Source organism: Ochotona princeps, chromosome 5 (genome assembly GCF_030435755.1).
Source record: "Ochotona princeps isolate mOchPri1 chromosome 5, mOchPri1.hap1, whole genome shotgun sequence".
Taxonomy (NCBI): Eukaryota; Metazoa; Chordata; class Mammalia; order Lagomorpha; family Ochotonidae; genus Ochotona; species Ochotona princeps.
This window is the reverse complement of record NC_080836.1, coordinates 71,515,712-71,538,519: the sequence shown is the minus strand read 5'-3', so window position 1 is coordinate 71,538,519 and position 22,808 is coordinate 71,515,712. Positions and strand designations below refer to the sequence as shown.

Sequence of the window (22,808 nt, the reverse complement as noted above, 5' to 3'; positions counted from 1 at the left end):
GGATTAAAAAATCAGTGGGGCGTGCAGTTCTGTGGCTGGATTTACCTCCTGCCTTCCCAGTGATCTCCCTTTTCCACCTGGCCACCAGTGCAGCACCGACTGATGCTGGGCTATTTGTTCTTTGCAGCATCACCCTGCAGTCTTTGCTGGCTTCCCGTGTCCACAGGTCTCTAGGAGTCCCTCTGCTTTCAGTCTGTCCTTTTCTGTTTCCCAGGATCATGCCCTCTCTGCTCCTCAGCTAATCCTTCCTTGTCCATTTTAATGTGCCATCTTGCTCTCCCCCTACAACTGTTTTCTAATAATAAACAGTTATACTTTTGATTTTTCTACCATTAGGAAATATCAAAGTTAACATAGCTAAGAGTCCTTTCTTCTAAAAAATCTTTGTTCTGAATTTTTACAGTTTTGCACAGAATCTGAATATTCATTCAAACATATTCTTGTCTCTTTCCAGGTTATTCCAATGGTACAAGAATTTATAATTAACAAATTGGGGCGTGTATTCATTGAGCCACCGCCCTTTGATTTATCCAAGGCATTTGGAGACAGCCACTGCTGCGCGCCCTTGATTTTTGTGCTCTCGCCTGGAGCAGATCCCATGGCTGCTCTTCTAAAGTTTGCCGACGACCAGGTGCCTTACAATAGATGGGTACAAAGCAAGCAGCTTATCACTGAAATCTTTAGAGAATACGACAAAGTGACAATGTGTCACTCAATTCTCAGAAGGATGGGTGGGGCAGGGGAGAGGGTTGTCCAGAGGTGGACAGTCTCAGTAATTCAATACTTACAGCAGCACTGACATTTAAAATAGTTCCTTTTCCAAACTTTAAATGCAGAATTTAAATTCAAGAAAGGTTTGCTTTTCTTTTAAGGTAGGTGGGAGACAGGGACCCTGTGGCTTCGTTTGATCTGTATATTAGCTTGGATTGATTTAATGAACTCAGTCTGAACAGTGACCCAGGATGAAGATTCTCTGATTTTTGCCTTTTCCCTAGTCTATAAATAGAGCTTTTAACTTCCCCTCAAAAATTACACATTGTACTTGCTTTACCAATAACAATATGTTTTACTGTTACATTCTTGCACCTAACAAATTATTCAGATCAATTCAGTGTAAATGTTTTTCCATCATACAGTCTAGAATAAGAAAATAATGAACAGGGGATTGGACATTTTTAAGGGTATTTTCCTCTTTTGGTATAATCCAAGTAATTTTTATGACAGTACCGCTGATATTTCTAAAAATCACTATTCCCATTTTTATTGAGTGCTTACATGTTGTTAACTTTATTGGACTTTGTAGACACTTTTGCTCTTAATTTTTACAGCAAGTCTGTAAAAAAAATGATGTTATATATCCCTTTCACAGATTGAGATGCTAAAGCAGAGAGAGGTTAAATAGATTTTTTTCAAAGGCCACATGATTATTAAGCTGAAATATTTGCTTTACCAAACCAGTTTCTATTTTAATAATCCATGCTCTTTTTTTGCGTGAGTGTGATTCTTATGTCCAAGAGAGACTAATTGTCCAACACAGCCCCTTGTAGTGGCTAAAGATGTGTTGGGACGTGACTGCCGTGATTGGCGGAGGTAAAGTTTTAGATGAACGAAGTTTTAGGTGAGATCATGTGGAGTTCTTTTGTGCTATATTATGGACTGTGTGTAAATAAGGAAGATATAGTAGAGTTTTAAGTCACAAAATGACAGGAACTGATAAGTGATCTAGAAAGCTCGTCTTATTGGGAGTATGGAGAATTGTTTTCAGTGGAGCCAAGTAGAAGCAGGTCACGGGTTACGTGACCATTGAAAGGCCAGGAGGGGCAATGGTGAAGGAGGAGAAGAAAGGGGAAAAGGTGACCCAAAATGTCCATCTCATGTGGAACTTAGTTCTCTAAGTCAACATGTCCTTCTGACCCGTTACGCCCTTTGTAGTTACTGTTTGTGTGCCTCCCTGATACTATACAACATGGTCACTTGGGGCCGCTTTGTGAGTCCTGCTTGCTGCCTTGTCTTCACTGGCTATCTCCATTTCTTCAAGTGGTAGTGGTTTTTGTTGTGGTGCGTTTTTTGTTTTGTTTTGTTTTTGTGGTGGTGGTTTGTTTTTTGTTTTTTTGGTATATTCTGTTTTCTTCTGCTACTTCTTAGTGATAAGAGCATTCAGAAAGGGCCTGACCCTGCTGAATTTGCCAGCTCAAGGTCTCAGAGAAGCAACATGACAGTATCTACCCTAGAAAAAAAAAGCCACAGATGAATCATGAGATATATATACACACACACACACACACACACACACACGTTAATGGGACTCTTGGTTGATTCATGCTTTTAGCATCATGTATGTTTGGACTTTTAAGGGGTGCTAACATTAGTAAGTCTTAATGTAGTTATTTTAACAATTCTTACTCTAAGAAAAATGTGACTTTTTTAACTAATATCTTTGTTATTATTGTGCACAGGGATATGGAGGATCAAAGCTCAGCTCTTTATCCCTGGGTCAAGGCCAAGGGCCCATTGCCATGAAGATGTTAGAAAAAGCTATCAAGGATGGGTCATGGGTTGTTCTTCAGAACTGTCACCTTGCCACCTCTTGGATGCCCACTCTTGAGAGAGTTTGTGAGGTAACAATGCAGGCTTTTGTTGACCACATTGTATTTTGCCTGTCTCATGTGTTATCGATATGTGTTTCAGAGGCTGGGCTACAGCGGAGGTGGGCTCACGCTGCGAGCTCTGGAGAATTGGAGGAGCACACACAGTCAGGCCAAGGGCTCATCCCAAGAGGTGGAAATAGCTCCCGTTCAGAGAAGCAGGTTCAAAGATGACAGTAAACCTCACAGGAGAAATAAATCCATTTATCTGTAACAGCAATAGACCCAAAGCAATAAAGGAAGCTGTTAAAGGTGAAATTCAAGTAACTAAGCTAAAACAAAGGACTTCAGGATGTAACTTTCCTTTATCTCCCTTGTCATCCGTTGGCCAATGACCCTGTCCCAGAAAATCCCTCTGAAACCTGAAGAGAACTACATTCATGCTCTTTGCAGTGCCTCAGAGGACATTCCTGTTTTGTGAGTGGAAATTCCAGGAAGAAAACTCCTTGTGCCTCAACTGTAGTACACAGAAAAACTAGCACCTGATTTCAACACCCAGAGAGGAAATTTGGCCGCTGCTATTTCCTGTGATTCTAGTCCACTCCTAACTCCTTTCTCAGCATCCCCAAGGTTACTGGATAAACATGCATTGTCTGACCATCCAATTAAATTTTCCATAGAAAGTGGTTTTTTTTATGACGTGTGCCACCACTTGGTTCTGCCTGCATCACACTGCTAGGGCATGAAGGCAATGCTTTGTTTCTGGCCTGTCTCTGCCACCTTGAATAATACTTGGCACATAGAAGAGGACAAATAAGTATTTTTTGAATTAGTGAATGGCTATTGCTTCACTGTTCTGAATCATTGCATGCAAGACAAAGTTCAAACCCTTGTTCAGAATAACTTCCAATACCATCTGTCTACCTGTCGAGTCTCATTTCTGGCCATGTTCTATCTTGCTATCTCTGCCTCAGTCATTTGAACTTCATTCACTTTCATTGATTAAAGTACACTTTCTCAAGAATCTAGGCAATAATAATTGGTATTATTAAACTATTATTCCTATTATTGTCTTTGCCAACATTTCCTTATACTTCAGGCTTTACATGAGAACTTGCTTTTTTATTTTTTAATTTGAAGGCAGATTATTACAAATAGAGAAGAGGAGACAGAATTCTTCCACCCTCTGTTTCATTCTCCAGATAGCCACAACAGCCAGAGCTGAGCTGATCCAGACAGGAGCTTCTTCTAGATCTATGATGTAGGTGCAATGGCTCAAGAACTTTAGCCACCCTCTACTGTTTTCCCATATCATAAAAAGGGAGCTGGAGAGAAGTGGAGCAGTCAGGATATGAACCTGTATGCTAACACTACAGGCAGAGAATTAAGTAGCTATGCCACGGCACCAGCCACTACATGAGAGGTTTTACAGTTGGGTCTGTCTCCCTATGATTCCATTGTCTCAAGGACATTTTCATGACTTGTTGAAATACATCATACATTACTTTCTGAGAGTCATTGTAAGAGAAGAATGCTAATGAATGATGAACCTGGCTCAAATCTCATTAGTCCTATTAATTAAGTCATCAGACATAGGAAAGCCAGGAGAAGGAAAAAACATGGTGCCTTCACCACCGCTTCCTCCACTCAGCTGTTGTTGGGAAAGAGAAAACTATGTATGCCTCCTGAGTCACTCTCACCCTTCACTGAATGAACTCTATTGTTTTTGTTTTTATGAGAAAGATTTGTAAAGTTAAGAAACCTAGCCACCGCTGACATGGTCAGTTGCAGGGTAGCAACATGGAGAGGAACTGAAGAGGGAGAGAAGCCCTTGGTAATTGTTCCTAAGTCCTATATAGCTTTCTGAAAGTGCTAACTAGGAGCTCTAATACTCTCCACAGTCTAACCCTGACTATCCCTTAGACAGATGTATAGAATTCAGACTGCACCAGTGAAATATACCAGTGGTCCTCATCCTTTAAGATACTTATGTATGACATCCTCCTCTGTCTCCCCCAATCTCTCTTTCTTTCAGCTGGGGTTGTGGCATAGCAAATAAGGCCCCCACTTGTGATGCAGACACTCATTCAAGTCCCAGTTGCTTTACTTCCAATCCAGCTCTATACTAATGGCCTGGGAAACAACAGAACCTGCCCCAAGTACCTGGGCTTCTGTTACCCAGGATGTAGAACCAGAAGAAGTTCCTGGTTTCTGGTCTGTGTCGGGCTAAGTCAAAGCCAGGAGGCAGGAGCTTCATTTAGACCTCCCTTGTTGGTAGCAGGGATCCAAATACTCGGGCCATTTCTGCTCCTCGTCTCAGGCCTGTGGCAGGAAGATGAATTGCAAGTGGGGCAGCCAGGACATGAACTGGCACCTGTATGGGATGTCACCCTTGCAGGTAGTGGTTTTAGTCACTATGCTACAATGCCATCTCCTAATTTAGTACTTATTTACTTGAGTGTATTACTTATTCTCGATACTAAGCTGAAGAAGGAGGAATGAATCTAGCTTTGGGGCAGATCATTATCTCTGAAATGCTCCAGCAACATCATTGTGACATCAATGTCTTAATCTTGATGCTGGCCAACTCTGAATTATATAACATCTTTGTAAATGTTATAGTCCTGTGAATTAATTTGATAAAGGAGAAAGCCAGCACTCTGTGCTGTCTCCATGAAGCATGTTGTTTTAGGGCAAGAATCCGTATTTTAAGGCTTTTACTGAAAATTGCAGCAATTCCATTTTCATTTTGTGCAAGTGCTTCCTCCCCGTTGCAGCCCATTCATTGTATATATGATGATGAGATTTATTTTCTTGTGGATGTTACTTACTTTTGCTCTCTGACCCACTGTCTTACAGGAGTTAAGCCCGGAATCAACACACCCAGACTTCCGACTCTGGCTGACAAGTTACCCATCTCCAAATTTCCCTGTGTCAGTTCTGCAGAATGGTGTGAAGATGACCAACGAAGCCCCGAAGGGCTTACGGGCTAATATCATCCGATCCTACCTCATGGACCCGATCTCTGACCCGGAGTTCTTTGGCAGCTGCAAAAAGCCTGTTAGTAATGGCTGAGTCTTGTTACCTCAGCCCTGTAAAGCAGTTCAAGTGGCCCCTGGTGATCATGGATGTGTGAATGGTGTAGAACTACAAATTAAATGGGCCTCCTGCACTGCAGTGCAGTTGGTTTTGATTACTGATTATTGACTGTGCTGAAGTCAATTTTATTAATATTTTATTTTAATTTCACCACCAGCCTCATTCCTGCTCAGCTGAGATCTTATGGGGTATCATTAATAATGTAGCTTTCTATTTAGAAAGTCAGCTGTAAGCCATTCTTGGCACAAATCTGCAAGGTTGGAGAATCTTGTTTCACGATATTAACTGAGCCCTTTGCTAGTTGGAACCATATCTCTAAATTAAAACCTGAAAATATTTCCTCCATATAACCATAATGAGAGCCCAAATGATTTCCCGTCTTGATTGATGGGACTCATAAGGGTCTTTCTCAGCGTCACCGGGCAAGCAGGGAAAACCCCCACTGCTTTCATGATTAGAATTCTGTGTGTGAATGTCTGTGACCTAAAAATGTTTCACAGTGTTTTACCATAATTAAAAATGGAAGAGTTTGCTTTTAAGAGGGGTTATGAACCTTAGTAAGTTTGTTATTAAACAGCTCACACCCTTGATGTCTGAAAATGTTTTAAGTGCACATCAAAAGAAAACATTAAAAATAAAGAAGTGCTTTCATTAAACGAAAGCTTAGGCAGTAAAGAAAAGTGCCCATATTTAAAATTAAGCTAAGCCTCATCCTGTGGTTCTAAAATGTGCTGTATTACCTAGCTCTTGCATCAGTGAGGCCAAGAAAGAGTAGGTTACTCTCAAACAGGTGGCAAGGGCAAATCTGTGTATTGAAAACTAGATACAGCCCTTTGCAAAAGTTGACTCAAACCCCCCTTTCTTCTTTATCAGGAGAAAGTCTCCCCATTAGTTGTCACATATGTTAGTAGTTCAGACATTTATAAAGCAGTCTGATCCTTAACCAAAATCTCACTAAAAGTCAAAGCAGCACACATCGTGGTATTTCTGGTTTGTATTGTCGCTTAGAAATTTAAAATTCAGAGAAGTTGAGAATTTAAAACCAGCAAGGTCCTGTATCTTTTTCCTCTACACCTCCTATTGATATGTTATTCTATTTGTTTTATCCCTTGTGTGTTCTTTCTGGGTCTCTCTCTCTCTCTCTCTCTCTCTCTCTCTCTCTCTATATATATATATATATATATATATATATATATATATATATATATATATATATATATATGCATATATGCATATGTATGCACACACTACATACATGATAGTTTATAAATAAATACTTTGGTCGACATTCACTGAGAATAGGGACATTATCTTATTTCAGGTGAGTTGCTACTTTCAGTGAGTTTAGCATGGATAGTCAGTCATATGTAATCTGCCATTTGTGGGCCTGTGTTGCCAGTTGTTGTAGTAATGTCCATCGGGTGTCTTCCTTGTGCAGGACCCACTTGGGCTAGGGTTTGGTATTGCATTTGTTGCTATGTCTTTGTTGCCTCTTTTAGCCTGTAGTGTTTCCCTACTCCTGCCTTGGCTCTATGGCACCGAAATCTCTGAAGGATTGAATTCATCTCTCTCCCTTTTTGAAACAAAACACGACACATTTTGGATTTGTTTAGTGTTTTCTCATGATTATATTTCTACTCCTTCTCAGTCAAAATAATACATAATCAAAACATACAGATATTTGAGAACCCTGTAAATAAACTACTCCTTGTCCATATTTGTATTGTCCTTTGATGGGCCTTACTTGTACCAGTTAATTTTTATGGTGATTACAAAAGGATTCTTTGCCAAGTTCAGCACTCTTCACATTTGATACTTGGTTTCCAGTAAATAACAACTCTTTCTTTCCCCTGATTAGGTTATCTGTTGTTAGAAACCAGGAGATGCTGGGGGTTTTCCCCAGTGATTTACAAGTCATACTATATTCAAGTCTTTGGATGCTCAGTTTGATCCAGAATAGAAATCTCTTTGACCTGTTTCCTCTGCACTTGTTACAGTTTCCATCTTTTAAACATTCTGGTATCATTAATTTCAGCATTTCTTACTTCTTTGGCATAAGATAATTCATGCAGCCAGTTTTTCTGAAAAACCCTATTTCCTTCCAGTGGAGATCTAAGTATTTGCTTCTTGACCCTTTCAATGGAGAAAACTTGGAAATGTAAGCACATACACACAGCCATGTAGACAGTGTATGTGTGAGTATACATTCATAACACACTTCCAACTTCAGCTTACCTCCCCCTGGTTTCTTCCCTGCTGTTCCTCATGCCTTCTTTGTGTGTCTCTTCTGCAGTGAGAAACCTGGCTTTCAAAACATCAGTCAATGTATTTAGTGATTCATTTCTCTAATAAATTAACAATCAGAACAGTTCCAGAACTAGGCCATCATTTTACTTCCCATTTTTGTCGTTGAGTTTATGCCACTGTTCTTTTGATTCCCACTCACTCTTTCAAGTTTATTCCAGGAGGGAGACCATTCCCCACTCTTGGGAAAAACTTGGCGGCATTCCCATGACTTTTCTAGCTAAAATGTCCTAAAATGTCTTTTTGAATGGCAAAACCAGCCTTGATTCAGAAGTTAGAAAACATAAAACGTATTCATCATTACTTCAACATTTATTCACTTTAGTCTTCAACTTCTCAGTTTCTCAGCCAAGACCTATAATCAGTGAACTTAATGCAGTCAGGGGAAGAGAATAAAGTTCTCATGTCTTGTTTAAACTCTTCCCATACTTGATGGATGCTGAGTGATGCTGACCCCTCAGTTCTGAGCACACATGGAAAGAAGGCCAGGAGGAGCAGAAATTCTTCTTTGTGGCTGGTATCACATGGAGCTGTCTGTACCTGGGAGTAGTTTCAAGCTGACTCTTGGACTTTTCCTTTCTCTGCTCCCCCAATTCTCCTTAGGCTCCCCCGCCAGACCTCTCTCTTCTTGGCAGTGCCTCTCCTTAGGAAGACTGCTGCTGTCTTCTCCATGGCTGCTGCATTCGTTGCTTCCTCGTGCTAGGGTTTTCTTGCTGCGTGGCAGAAGCCTTCCTAACCAAGGCATTTTCAAAATGACTTCTGCCTCCCCCCACTCAGCCGAGCTCCCCATCTGTTCCTTGAACATCCCAGCAGGTTGGCTTGTTGTCAGAGAAGGTGAGAGAAAGATTTCCTTCTCCTAGTCCTCTGCTCTGTGGCTATCGGGCTCTTTCAGGTACAAGTTTTGCACCCTTCCACCCTGTCCAGCTACAGGAAATGTATCAACTCTTGGAGTAGGTCCATTAGCTTCTTTTTACGAACCAGAAATGTGAAGGTGAACTCCAGATGGGTTTCTCCCTTAGAGATGAAGGAAGCTCACACTACAGCAGCTTCTAATTCGCAAAGGCTCCTCAAACTCTGTTTTGAGTATCTCCTCTCTTCTCTGTGGGTTTTGGAGCTGTCTGCTTGGCTTGAAGTATCTCCTTGGAAATATCTCCATTATAATCTAGGCCCACACATTGAAAGCTTGCCTTCCAGTGATGCTTCAGTCAGAACCTCAAAAACCCTGTAATGTCACATTAGATTAAATGGCCTTTTGGTACTTTCTAAGAACCTGGTAGATGTAGGCACCTGATCATGCCAAGTGAACATGTAGACGGGTGCATTTTTACCTGAGGAGCCTGTAGAAGTGTGTTTCATTCTGTTTCAATCATACCATGAGATGAATGTATCTCTGTTTATTTACAACACTAATTTTAATTGCTTTCACTTTGAAACATGGTAAGTAAAATGTAACAGGAAGAAAATTATGATATGTAATCACTTTTTCTTATTACAGGATGAATTCAAGAAGTTACTTTATGGTCTCTGCTTCTTTCATGCTTTGGTACAAGAAAGAAGGAAATTTGGACCCTTGGGATGGAATATTCCTTACGAGTTCAATGAGACAGATCTAAGAATCAGTGTACAGCAACTCCACATGTTTCTGAACCAATATGAGGTACTGTAAAAATCCCAGCAAGGCATTACCTATTTTGCTCTTTATCATGTATTTGTATAGTAAACAGAGACCTCTGAACAGTTTCCACTCCTACAAAACAAACGGCACTATAATTCTCAAAGGTTTATTAAGTAGTACTTAATTACTATGTTGTATAGTCAGGAAATCAGTTTCCCCATCAGGAAACTAAATTTTATCAGTTTTTTGACAAATAACCTAATTTTAAGCCAAAAAAACTAATGTACTATGCAGTATATCTCATTCTATTTTACACATACACACACACACACACACACACACACACACACACACACATTCACTCACAGGCATGCTTGCTCATGCAAAAGAGTAATACCTTTTGTTCTTTTGAAAGATTTATTTTAGAATTAGAGATGGGAAAGAAAGAGGGAGAGAAAGAGAAAGCTCTGTCTTCTGGCTCACGCCCCAAATGACTAAATGGCAGGGACCTGCCAGGCTGAAGCACGTAGCTACATCCAGGGATCCATGAGGATGCAGGGACCCAGCCACTTGGGCCGCCTTCCCCTGAGTTTTCCAGGTTTGTTGGAAGGGAGCTGAATTGCTGAGACTCGAAGAATCAGGTCTGTGAGACACCGATGTCTCAGGTAGAGTTGTTTTTTTTGTTTTGTGTTGTTTTGTTTTTTGCTGTTTTTCAAAGTATCATTATTTCTGAACCTTTTTTTAAATTTTATTTTATTTTATTAATTTCATTGCATTATGTGACACGTTTTTTTATGCACTGGGATCCCCCCCTGCCCCTCCCCAAACCCTCCCCCCCCCCCAATGGTGGATTGCTCCACCTTGTTGCATTTCCATAGTTCAAATTCAGTTGAGATTCTTTCATTGGAGGTTTTGACCAATCATAAAGTCCAACATCTTATTGTCCTGGTAAGTTCAATGGCTTCTTGGTGAGACCATCTCTGGTCTGAAGGTAGAACCAGCAGAGTATCATCCCAATCAGGTAAAAAACCCAACATAATATTTACAACCATTTACGACATTATGGCATTAATTGACATGGTATTGATTAACCAATATGTTACTAGGGAAATGCAGGTTCTCAACCACAACCTGTGACTTCCTCATAGAGATTTCAATTTTGGTTTATATTCAACCATGTTCTATATACCTTAAAATGGCTATAGATTGCTATTCAGCTGTCTCTTGTCTATTTTAATGTTAGTATTTAGCATTTTTTTTAAGATTTATTCATTTTTATTACAGCCAGATATACAAAGAGGAGGAGAGACAGAGAGGAAGATCTTCCGTCCGATGATTCACTCCCCAAGTGAGCCGCAATGGGCCAGTGCACGCCGATCCGATGCCGGGAACCAGGAACATCCTCCAGGTCTCCCACGCGGGTGCAGTGTCCCAATGCATTGGGCCATCCTCAACTGCTTTCCCAGGCTACAAGCAGGGAGTTGGATGGGAAGTGGAGCTGCCGGGATTAGAACCGGCTCTCATATGGGATCCCGGGGCTTTCAAGGCGAGGACTTTAGCCGCTAGGCCACGCCGCCGGGCCCGTATTTAGCATTTTATAGCATTGAAGCATGATTTTGCTGAACCTGGTTGTTTTTCGGGTAGTCTAACTCTATAACTTTAACAGGACATATGTCAACAGTTTAGGTGAACGTTTTTGGGAGGGGTGTGCAGAGAAATCTTTATCACCCCAGAGAGGAGTAACTGATCTTTGTGTCCCACCCAGTGAGTTATAAGTGCATCCCGGCTGACCGCTTCCTGTCTGTTTCTAAGCTTTCCTAGTTGTTCTCTGTCTATTCTAGTTTGTTTGTTCATTTGTTTGTTTGTTATGAGGGGTTTCTGGAGCGATCCTGATGGTCCTTACGAAAGAGGGTGGGGACCCAAAGTTGGAAGCAGGCAAGGGCCAGAGGAAGCTCCTCTCCCTAGTTCTGAAGGAAGTTTACTGTTCTTCTGTTTCTGCGGACTGCTCAGGGATCCTGGTTGTCGGTCCGATGACCCTGGATCCTGCAAGGCAGGAATTGGGCTTCTTCCATCCCACATTGTAGGTCCAAATGGGGGTGGGTGACCTCAGAGTTCTTGTTCTCTGAAGGCACTCCATTTCCCCTGTGATCTCCTTGGCAGTAGGGATGTAGTCCTTGGTGCTCATACTGATAGTCCTTGGTGAGGCTCTGGGAGTCTTCAGGGTTGGGATACAAGCCTCCTCCTGTCCCCCTGCTCCACTCTGGGATCCCCCCCTCAGGCAGAGTTTTAACTGACCTTTTCCCTTATCACTACATTTTTTTCCAGTTGGATTTTTTTTAGCACATGTGCTCCTGTGAGGAATGATTTGAAATCAATCCAAGTGCCTAAAAGGGCATGGGGCTTTTTGTAAAGTGAGTCTTCCTGCATTTTGGCAGAACTTTGTTCAAAATGATTTGGAAATCTTTAACTCCTTTCATCATCAGAGCATCAGACACTGTTTTGGAGAGTGGGCGTTTGGCACAATGGTAATGTCACCACTTGGGGCACCCACATCCCAAGTTGGAGTGCCCTGGTTCAAGTCCAGCTCTGCTCCCAAGTCCAGCTTCCTGCTATTAAGCACCCTTCGAGGCAGCAGGTGATGGCTCAAGTGTTTATGTACCTTCCTAACATCAGGAAGGCCTGACCTGAATCCCAGGATCCTGGTTTTCACCTGGGCTGCCTGTGCTGTTGCAGACACTGGAGGAATGAACCAATATGTATATAGTTTGTTTCTTTCTCCCTTTCAAAAAAAAACCGAACAACCATACAAAAAACTTTGGATTTTAAAAAGCTTTCATGCATTACATTTATTTTTAAAACACTCGCAATTAGGAAAACATTGAATTATTTTTCTATAAAAACAACATTAGGGATTAACCAAATTTTGAGAGCTGAAATGTTAGATCTACAGTTACACGAAGAATCCCTTATTTGAGGTCCTGAGTTTCATTGTGAGTTCTTGCTGTATATAAGAAGAATCAAAGAGGTTTTTTTTTTTTTTAAGCTTTGCAGCTTATAAATTTGGCAAAACATTCAAAAGAATTATAAATGTAATGTTTCTTTCCTCTAGTAACATTCATCTAAAAAAGTAGTAGCAGTACACAACAAAAAAAGCAGTGTTACAAAGTTCAAGGAAATATTTTAGCAAAAATAAGCATATTTTTCAGTATGAAAAAGTTGAAAAGCATGAGATTTTTTCCATTTATCAATTTTTCTAAATTTAAATTATTGTAGGCAAAAAATTATTATAGTTCTACTAAAGAATCAGTTAAAAGTATGTGTTAGTTCATGACTTGGTCAAGACTCAAGAGCCAGTGAATGTAATCCATCACATCAGTGGGCTAAAGAAAAAAAAATCACTTGACCCATAATCAATAAATGTAGGAAAAGTATTTGACAAATCCCAGCATCTGGGGCTACTGATGGAAGAATCTCATATGAGCGTCAATGTGAAGTTGCAACCGCTCTGCTTCTGATCCTGCTCTCTGATAAAACTCCTGGGAAAGCAGCAGAGGATGATCCAAATGCTTGGCCTGCTACAACCCGTGTGACAGACTCAGAGAGAGTCCTGGGCTTCTCACTTCAGCCCAGCCAGTACCAGCTGCTGTGACACCTTTGGGGGAATGAAGCAGCAGATGGGAGACTCTCCCTCTTGATGTCTCCATCTCCGTTTCTCTGCCCCTCTACCACCCTCTTTTCCTCTGCCTCTATGCCTAGACATAGAGTTACAGTTACAGTTATCATCACATTTAAATAATGAGAAGCTGGAACAGAAAAAAATAAAAAGTAAAGACGGATCCACCAACATTTACTTTCACTATTGTTCTCAAAGTCCTACTAATACAATTTTTTAAAAAAGAAAATGAAAGGAATATTGATTAGGAAGAAAGAAATTACCTCTTATCTACAGATGACATGGTTTTCTAATTACAAAAATCTGAAATAATCAGCTCAAAAAATCTTACACCTAACATGTGATTTCTTAACTAATTATACTTGTATGATACATGGTTAATGGCTTTCCCATAAATCAGCAATGGAATTTAAACTAAAAATACACAATAAAATTTGTATTAGTTTTCCCCCAAAATGAAATAATTATATATTATCTAATGTGTACAATAGCTATATGAGTAAAAGTGTGCTTCTCTGATGAAAGAAATTAAGGAATAAATAAATCAAGATAGCCCATGTTCACGGACAGAGAGATGCAGTAGTGTGAAGGTCAATTCTTCCCAGCTTAGAATCACTGCCATCCCAATCAAGTTATTTTGTAGATGTCACCACACTGATTCTAAAGTTCATAAAAACAGACAGACTATAATAACTAACATAATATTAAAAAAGAAAAATGTTGTAAATTTGACACTACACTAGTTCAAAATTTGCCATTAACGTTTTGGTGATTAAAACAATATGGTATTGGTTCAAAAAAATCCAGACCCATCGTTCAGTAGAATAGAATACAGAACTCAAAAACTGCCCCCACAAAATATGATTATTGACATTTAACTAAGGAACAACTATAATCAATAAATATTAGTAACAAAAAAACCGGTTATTTCAACAGGTGGTTCTAGAACAATTGAATGTTTTTATTCAGAAAGGTGAATATAGATACAAAATTTATACTCTTCATGAAAATTAACTCAAAAATAATTCCAGAGTTTAATTCAAAGCCTAGAACTACAAATTTCTAAAAGAAAACATAGGAGAAAATCTGCATGATCTTAAAAGTTTAAATTAAGGGATTTGAGTTGGGATGGGAAACATAGAAAAGCACAGTGTGTAGTGTAAAGGATTGAACTGTCTTAGATATTAAATGAAATATGAATGGGGAAGAAGTCTTGGTTTATGTTAGTTTTCTGGTATTGATTGATAGTGATTCCATTCACTAATACAGACAGGGAGCACTATCATGTAGTAGTAGGTGAATAGCAGTGGGTGAACAGATAGCCAGGAAAAAGAAGTAAAATGAGAACTGATTATTTTTTTAGAATTATTAAATGCTATCATTCCCTATGTTCCATTCTCTGCCTACATCAAGCTAAACAGAACCACTACCCACTCAACCCCCAAGCTCCCAAGCTCGTCATTGATGATGATTATTTTTGTTTTCTCCAACTGTGTCATATCTTCCTCTATTACTTCTGTCTCACACCTAGAGCTGTGTTGCTATAACCTGCTTGCTCTTCACATATCTGCTTTAGTATATTTTCCTACTGTTCTGATTGCCTTTTTCTGTATTCAATACTTATCTATTTTTGAGACTTTTTCTTTTTTTTTTTTTTTTAAAGATTTATTCATTTTATTACAGCCAGATATACACAGAGGAGAGACAGAGAGGAAGATCTTCCGTCCGATGATTCACTCCCCAAGTGAGCCGCAACGGGCCGATGCGCACCGATCCGATGCCGGGAACCTGGAACCTCTTCCGGGTCTCCCACGCGGATGCAGTGTCCCAAAGCATTGGGCCGTCCTCAACTGCTTTCCCAGGCCACAGGCAGGGAGCTGGATGGGAAGTGGAGCTGCCGGGATTAGAACCGGCGCCCATATGGGATCCCGGGGCTTTCAAGGCGAGGACTTTAGCCGCTAGGCCACGCCGCCGGGCCCTTGAGACTTTTTCTTGAATAATCGACTTAGAAGCCAAATTTGTCTTTCCTTTGCACATTTCTGTGTGCTACTTTGGCTGCATCTTTTGTCCACACCTGTACTGAGAATTCTTATGGTTATAGGTGAGTGCCTATAAGAACAGAAGGTGATTCTTCTTGGGGTTTTTTATGATTCTGCCCATTGTCTCTGTGATTCTATCCCTTAGACACCCGGGCACACTGACCACACCTATGGGAACAGGTTCCAGTTAGCTCTTGCAAATTTAACAGTTGGTGTTACCTCTAGACTACTGGAAACTAAAAATTGTCACTCTACATATGTAGTAAGCACCTTTCAAAGTATGTAAAGGTCTTTGTTTTAGCCACTTTGTTGATATATAGGATTCTGTTATTTTTCCCCTTACTTTGATAATTAACAATATTAAACTGAAGAACTTTGCATAGAACCATTTGAATACCAGTTGTTAGCACTGACCCCTATTCTTTCTGCACTCTTCCTGCCCATGGCCTTTCTTAACAGAAACAGTCCAAGCAGCAGGCTGTCACTGTTTCTGTGTCTTCTGTCAGCTTACATGTCTCTTCTAGCCTGAAGAATAAAACATTCCCCAATGTGGTTGACCCTGGTCCTGATCGTACTGCTAAGAAACACAGGTTGGCAATTTTCCTATAAACCCTCAGGAATATAGCAGCCAAATTTAATCCTTGACAGCTAAATCAAAAACTCTCCCTCCAAATCTCATCTACATCTATGTCATGAAGCCTTCTGACAGATAAGCTCACCTGAGTGTTTTCCTAGTTATATATACTGAATATCTAATTAGCACCAGAGTTTTCTTGTGATAGTCCATTTTTTATATAATAGTAGCCTGTTGATGAGACAGACCGAAAAGGTGTGTGCATCTGATCAAACATTTGTAGTAGGAAGAACATACGTGGTTTAGAGTGCTCCTTCTTGATTTTGTTTCTCCACAAGGTCTTGGTCAATGACATACATTCTGCTAAACTCACAACCTTACATTCCAGTTCTACCACATAATGAATTTCATAATTTTCATCCCCTAACTCATTAATTTCCCTCTTACTTTCTACTACATGATCCTCTCTAGTACTGTGATTTCCACTAAAGAAATCCTTCAAAGTAAGAAGAGCAAGTAACGCACAAAAGTGACAGAAAAACACTCAAGTTAAAGATTGCTATATATTAGCATCAAATATTTTCGACTGTTGCTATATGTAGGATCTTCAAAAATTTCACAGAAATGTATACTGACCAAAAAGCATAGATGTCAAAAGGTTTTACAGCTAAATATTCATATATTGCTTTTTTAAATTGACTCCTTACAGTCGGAAACAGTGGTTTTATTTTTAAGAATCTAGAAGAAAGAATTATTAAGACATTTTAAGATATATGTGCTTAATAGAACATAGTATTTTTAAAACTTGGAAGAATCTTAAGTACTCCATATTAGGCAACAACTATTAAAATACTATTTTGTTTTTCAAAAGATGACATTTATTTGAAAGGGAGAGTTTTATGGAGAGAGTTGGGAAGAGCTGGGGGGGGGGGTCTTCCATCCACTAATTTGCTTCCCAAATGGCTGCATCAGCCAGAGCCAGGAGCTTCCTGCAGGTCTGCCACATGGGTACAGAACCCCAAACACTTGGGCCATCCTCCTCTGCTTTTCCAGGCTCACTAACAGGTAGCAGGGTCAGAAGTGGAGTAGCTGGGACTTTAAACATCACTCACATGAGATGCCAGCATCTCAGGTGGCAGCTTTAACCACTAAGCCAAAGCCCAGCCACTCAAAAAGTATTTTCAAAGAATGTCTAAATAGGAGTTCTCTCTCTCCTTCTCCCTGCAAAACAAATAAGCTTCAGAAATCAAAAATACATTGCTTTTAAACATGCTTAAAGTTTATTTTAAGGAAAGAGTGATTATTTTGAATTATATTGGGTATTGTGTATCGAAGTTATATTGGAATTATTTTTGCAAAAATTAGTGCCAGATTTTCCAGGATTGTTGGAAGGAATTAGAAATCTTTTGCAGTGTGGTGCCAGAGCTATTAGGAGCAGTTAATATGGAAATGGATAGACAGGAAATTCCCTAGTCCACAAAGAGAGGTGCTGCCTGCCCCAGGCTGGGAACCTGGAACTAGCTGACCAAGGAAAGAAGACTGTCTCTTGCTGTTGAAATGTATATGCCTCAGACCCCCTCCCTGATGCGTAGGTGACTACAGCTCTTTAAAAGTCTGATGCTGTTAATAAACTCTGGTTATCTAACCATCATGGTAGTCCATGCATGTATGATTATCAGCTCTATGCAGCAAGTCCATTGCTGCTGGACAGCAAACACAGGATGGCAAGTGAGTTTAACTTATTTGAATTTGGCACATAGTAGGTGCTTACGTAATATTGATTGAATAATAAACAAGTTAACTAGCTGTCTTCTCAGTACTTGATTGAATGAAATGAAAAACCGCAAAATAAAGACCCTAGCGAAAATTGCAACAATTAACAGGGACATATCTAAAAGGAAATTCTGTTCAGGGAAACATTTTGTAAAATGTTTAGTGAACATGGGAAACCAACAGGAAGCATGATTGTTGATAATGTGCCTAGTCAAGTTTCTTGATCTCCAATTTTAGGAACTGCCTTATGATGCTTTGCGATACATGACTGGTGAATGCAATTACGGAGGCAGGGTGACTGATGACTGGGACCGGCGCACATTGCGCAGCATTCTAAACAAATTCTTCAACCAAGAATTGGTTAAAAATCCAGAGTATAAGTTTGATTCGAGTGGCATCTACTTTGTCCCTCCTGCTGGTGATGTAAGTATGCCCTCTTGGTAAGCCAAAAGCAATAAAAATGCAACTTCTCTGGTCATGATGGTATGGTTGTAGGGCTTCTTGATGCAAGATGTGGCAGCAGCCTCAATTCTTGTCTCACATGAAAGAAAAATGTTCCTGTGGACACACTCTAGCTTGCAAAGTATGACTTATTTAGGAAAGAAAGAGTTCCTGCTTGCCTTAATGACAGGAGGGGGCTCCAAGGCAGGAAAAACCCGAGGCCTCCTGCCAGTGGTAGTGTTATGGGATGCAAGCAAAATCACACCAGACATGTCTAAAGTTTTATTAAGGAGTCTTTATTAACCAAGCTTGGTGATGACAGAGCACACTAGAAATAGCAGATCACAAGTCCATATAGCAATCCAACCAATCATAATCCAACCAAACGTAATCCCAAGAGGAACAAATGGTCATTACCCCTAAGTTCATCTGTTAAGCTGAAGACCTATGTCCCAGCTTCCCCAACAATATAAGTTATCCTAAGAGACATGCCACAAATAACAGTTTGGACACACATACTGCAGACATTCCCTGTTCCTTGGCTTCTCTGCCCACATTACGCTACTGCTAGTTCTCACCTCTCCTGGAACTCCTGATAGTACACAAACCAGAAATAATATTGCTATACGTATTGTCCCATCTAAGCAGTACACAGGGACCATGCTCAGGGAGCTACCTGTCCTGGGTCAGCCAAGAGTCGAGGTGCCAGAGTAACAGAAACACCTGCCCAGAAAGAGAGCGAGCCCCTGCTTCACAGGCCTTTTAAAGGAGCTTGTGAGGGGCGTGGTTACACAGCAATGCAATACCGTCCCCTTTCAGATGATAGGTGAGTCACAGGTGGGCAGGAGCGAATACCTAAATGGTGGGGGGAGTGGTTGAAGATGGAATTAACATTCCATTGCTGTTAGGACTCACCTTCAGGACAGAGGGTAGGGGACACAGCCACATTTCATTTGCCCACTGTCAATGGGCGCTGGCTATCACTGGCTGCACCCCATAACATTAGGAGGAAGGAAGAAAAAACAAAGTTAATGGTGGCAATAGTGCCTTTTAAAACTTTACTTCGGGGCTCCACCTGGTAGCCTAGCAGCTGAAGTCCTCGCCTTGAACGCGCCAGGATCCCATATGGGTACCAGTTCTAATCCTGGCAGCCCTGTTTCCCGTCCAGCTCCCTGCTTGTGCCCTGGGAAGGCAGTTGAAGACGGCACAAGATCTTGGGACCCTGCACCCACGTGGGAGACCCTGAGGAGCTCTTGGCTTCAGATTGGTGCAGCTCTGGCCATTGTGGTCACTTGGGAGGATCTTCTTCTCTCTCCTCCTCTCTCTACATATCTGCCTTTCCAATAAAAATAAATAAATCTTTTTAAAAAAACAAAACTTCATTTCAAAGGAGTTTCTCCATAAACAAAGGAAAAATCCTGGTTTCCATCGTACCTGGTTCTGTGACAAAAAGCTCCTAAAGGTTTATCAGTTAACTTCCTCAGTCCCTTTCTAATGATAAAAGGACCAGTCAGACACTACCCCCTTAGCAGTGGCCGGGAGATGGGATTGGGCAGGCGCTTTAGGTGGGGAACTGATAAGTTCCCCTTTTTCTTGAGTGAAAGGTGTTTCTTGAGTGAAAGTGTTTTGACATGTTAATTACGCCCTTGTCTCTTGGGAGAAAGGTGCTCTGGTGAAGTTGAGACTTGGAGGAGAAAACGCCATTTTTATATTTGAGAAAAATGACTTGGGGACCCAGGAAATCCCAATCGCCTACTATCCGGTCTGACTCCTCACACAGTATGTTTGTGAAAAATGTATCATGGGAAAAATAAATTAGTTCATTTAAAATAATGATTTCTGCCTAGCTTTTGTTTCTTGTTAACATTGATCTGTGCTTTCTTCAGTCATGTAGAACATCATTAGATGGGCCCAAGAATAATGTGAAGAGTATTAGAAATATTATCTCCTGCAGATGCTTCCTTAATGACCTGGAGTTCTCATGTATCCAGTCTTTTAAGGAAAACAGAGTATTTTCTCCAGTTAAGCTGAAAACATACATAAAATGATTTCTAAAATATAACATTAACATTTATTTCATCATTATTTGCAATTCAATTACAAGTAGTTACTCACTATAAGTGCCAAATTAGCACTGATCTCATTAATGTATCATTTTACAAATGAGACAACAGACTCCTTAAGGTTGAATGACTGGCATGGGGGAGCATTTAGCCTGCTCCATGGGGCACATGATGGCTCAATTGGCTAGTCCTCCCTTGGCAAGCAGCAGGATCATACATAGGTACAGATTTGTGTCCGAGCTATTCTTCTCATCCAACTCTCTGCTAATGGCCCAGGAAAGCAGGAGAGGAGGGCCCCAGTGCTTGGATCCCTTGACCCACATGGGAGACCTGGAAGAATCTCCTGTCTCCTAGCTTTGTACCAGTTCAGCACTGGCTGTTACAGCTGAAGTGTCATTTCAGGAGTGAATCAGTGGATGGAAGCTCTTTCTCTCTATTTCTCCTTCTCTCTGTAAATTTGCCTTTTTAATAAAAAATAAACATCTTAAAAAAGTTGATCATGTCCCACATGAGAGTGCATGTTTTTGATTGCCTGTGGCTCCTAACTCCAGCTCTTGCTTGCAGATCCAGGGAGGCAACAGTGAGGGCTTAGAACTTGGATTTCTGCCACTAACGTGCGAGTCCTGGACTGCAGTCCTGGCTCCTAGCCTAGCGCAGCCTCAGCTGTTGGGGCACTTGGGGAGGGTATTGGCAGAGAAGAGCTCTGTCTCTGTCTCTCTCTCTCGCTTTCTCTCTCTCTCTCTCTCTCTCTCTGTCATACACACACAATCTGTTTTTCTCTCCCCCCTTCTACATTCTTCCATTCTCTATCTGTATTTCCCTTTCTAATTAATTAATTTTTTCAATGTTTGTTTATTTTTTATTTTGAAAGGTATAGTTAGAGAGAAGGGCATTCACAGCAAGAGAGAGAGCGAGACAAGGAAAGACAGAAAGAGATATCTTCCATCCACTGATTCCCTCTTCAAATGGCTGCAATGGCCAGAGCTGGGCCAGTCCAAAGCCAGGAGCAAGGGGATTCTTCTGGATCTCACATAGGTGCAGGGTCCCAAGGCCTTGGGCCATCCTCTACTGCTCTCCCAGGCCACAAGCAGGGAGCTGGATGGGTTGTGGCACTGCTGGAACGTGAACTGATTCCCTATGGGATGCTGGCACCGCAGGCAGAGGCAATAAGCAGAAGCCACTGAGGCTCTTACTCACTTGCTTATTCTCTAGTCCTATCCACTGATTTTGGATTTTTTACACAACAGATTTCAAGGGGTTTCCACAACAAATTATCTTTCCTTCTATATCTAGAATTCAAAAAATATAAATTGAAAGTCTAGCACATGACCACATGTAACTGACACATGCCATAAACCCCCAGCTCTGACCCTCTCCTCCACTTGGATGAATGCTAGATGAGGGTAGAAGTTGATTTCAATGAAAGGAAAATTCGGGGGCCTGGCGCGGTAGCCTAGTGGCTAAAATCCTTGCCTTGCAACCGATGGAATCCTATATGGGCACCCCTTCAAGGTCCAACTGCTCCATTTCCCTCTCAGCTCCCTGCTTGTGGTCTGGCAAAGCAGTGGAGGAGGGCCTAAAGCCTTGGGACCTGCACCCGTGTAGGAGATCTGGAAGAAGTTCCTGGTTCCTGGCTTCGGATTGACTTAGTTATTGCAGCCACTTGGGGAGTAAACAGCTGACAAAAGATCTTTCTCTCTGTCTCTTCTTCTCTGTAAATCTGCCTTTCAAATTAAAAATAAATCTTAAAAAAAAAAAGGAAAAGAAAGAAAAGCAAAGCAAAGGAAGAAAGGAAAAATCAGGCCCAGAGTTTCACTCACCAACTGGGAGGGCAAGTGAGCATGGGCAGCTGTAGCAACTAACAAGCTCTAAAATGATGAGACTTCCGTGTGAGAAAGACGAGACAGAGATGCATGCAACATGATGAGTGACCCATGCAGTGAAACCAGCGACGACTTATGTGTGACCATAGGTGCCATGTACATACATTGCATAGGATTACTTAAGTGTCAAGAAAGTTGAGGTATTTTGATAAGTCTAATATGTGTATATATGCATTAAAATGTAAATTGTTAATGGTGGTTACCACAAGAAGTAAGATTTCAGGTAACTTTTCACTGGAATTGGGAAGATATTTTAGAGAGAAAAACAGAAATAAATAAAAATATTCCTATTGTAAAACAAATGAAGAACAGTCATCAGCAAAATGTGACACAGAAAGTTTGCTCTGGAAGGCATTTCTAGATGCAATTATCAGAATCTTCCTGCCTTCATTTAAAAACCAATCCAACTGAATGGCACACTTCTCGCTCTTTCTCAGAATATGTCTATATTGTTGTGTAAACTTTGGTTCAGGAAGAATGAAAACGAAAGCGTTCAGCATCCGTCTTCACAGGCTCATCTCCGCCATAGCTTGGTTATTGGAAATCACTCCTTTTCCACACTCCAACTGATGTCTAACCTCCTGACCTCTTGCTATTCATCTTTGCAGCACAAAAGCTACATCGAATACACGAAGACTCTGCCACTGACCCCGGACCCCGAAATCTTTGGGATGAATGCCAACGCCGACATCACTAAAGATCAATCCGAAACTCAGCTGCTGTTTGATAACATTCTTCTTACCCAGGTGGGTGATCTCT

The 22,808-nt window shown here is 40.8% G+C and overlaps 1 protein-coding gene across 1 annotated transcript in view; it reads left to right on the top strand.

Annotated features, from left to right (window-relative positions):
• The window catches only part of DNAH7 (dynein axonemal heavy chain 7), a 253,007-nt gene that overhangs the window by 212,961 nt on the left and 17,238 nt on the right, over positions 1 to 22,808 (top strand). Inside the window, exons 55-60 of the mRNA XM_058664751.1 lie at positions 455 to 631; positions 2,457 to 2,618; positions 5,445 to 5,645; positions 9,484 to 9,645; positions 17,900 to 18,085; positions 22,658 to 22,795. Of these exons, the coding sequence (XP_058520734.1) occupies positions 455 to 631; positions 2,457 to 2,618; positions 5,445 to 5,645; positions 9,484 to 9,645; positions 17,900 to 18,085; positions 22,658 to 22,795 (1,026 nt within the window). The remainder of the gene's footprint in view (positions 1 to 454; positions 632 to 2,456; positions 2,619 to 5,444; positions 5,646 to 9,483; positions 9,646 to 17,899; positions 18,086 to 22,657; positions 22,796 to 22,808) is intronic.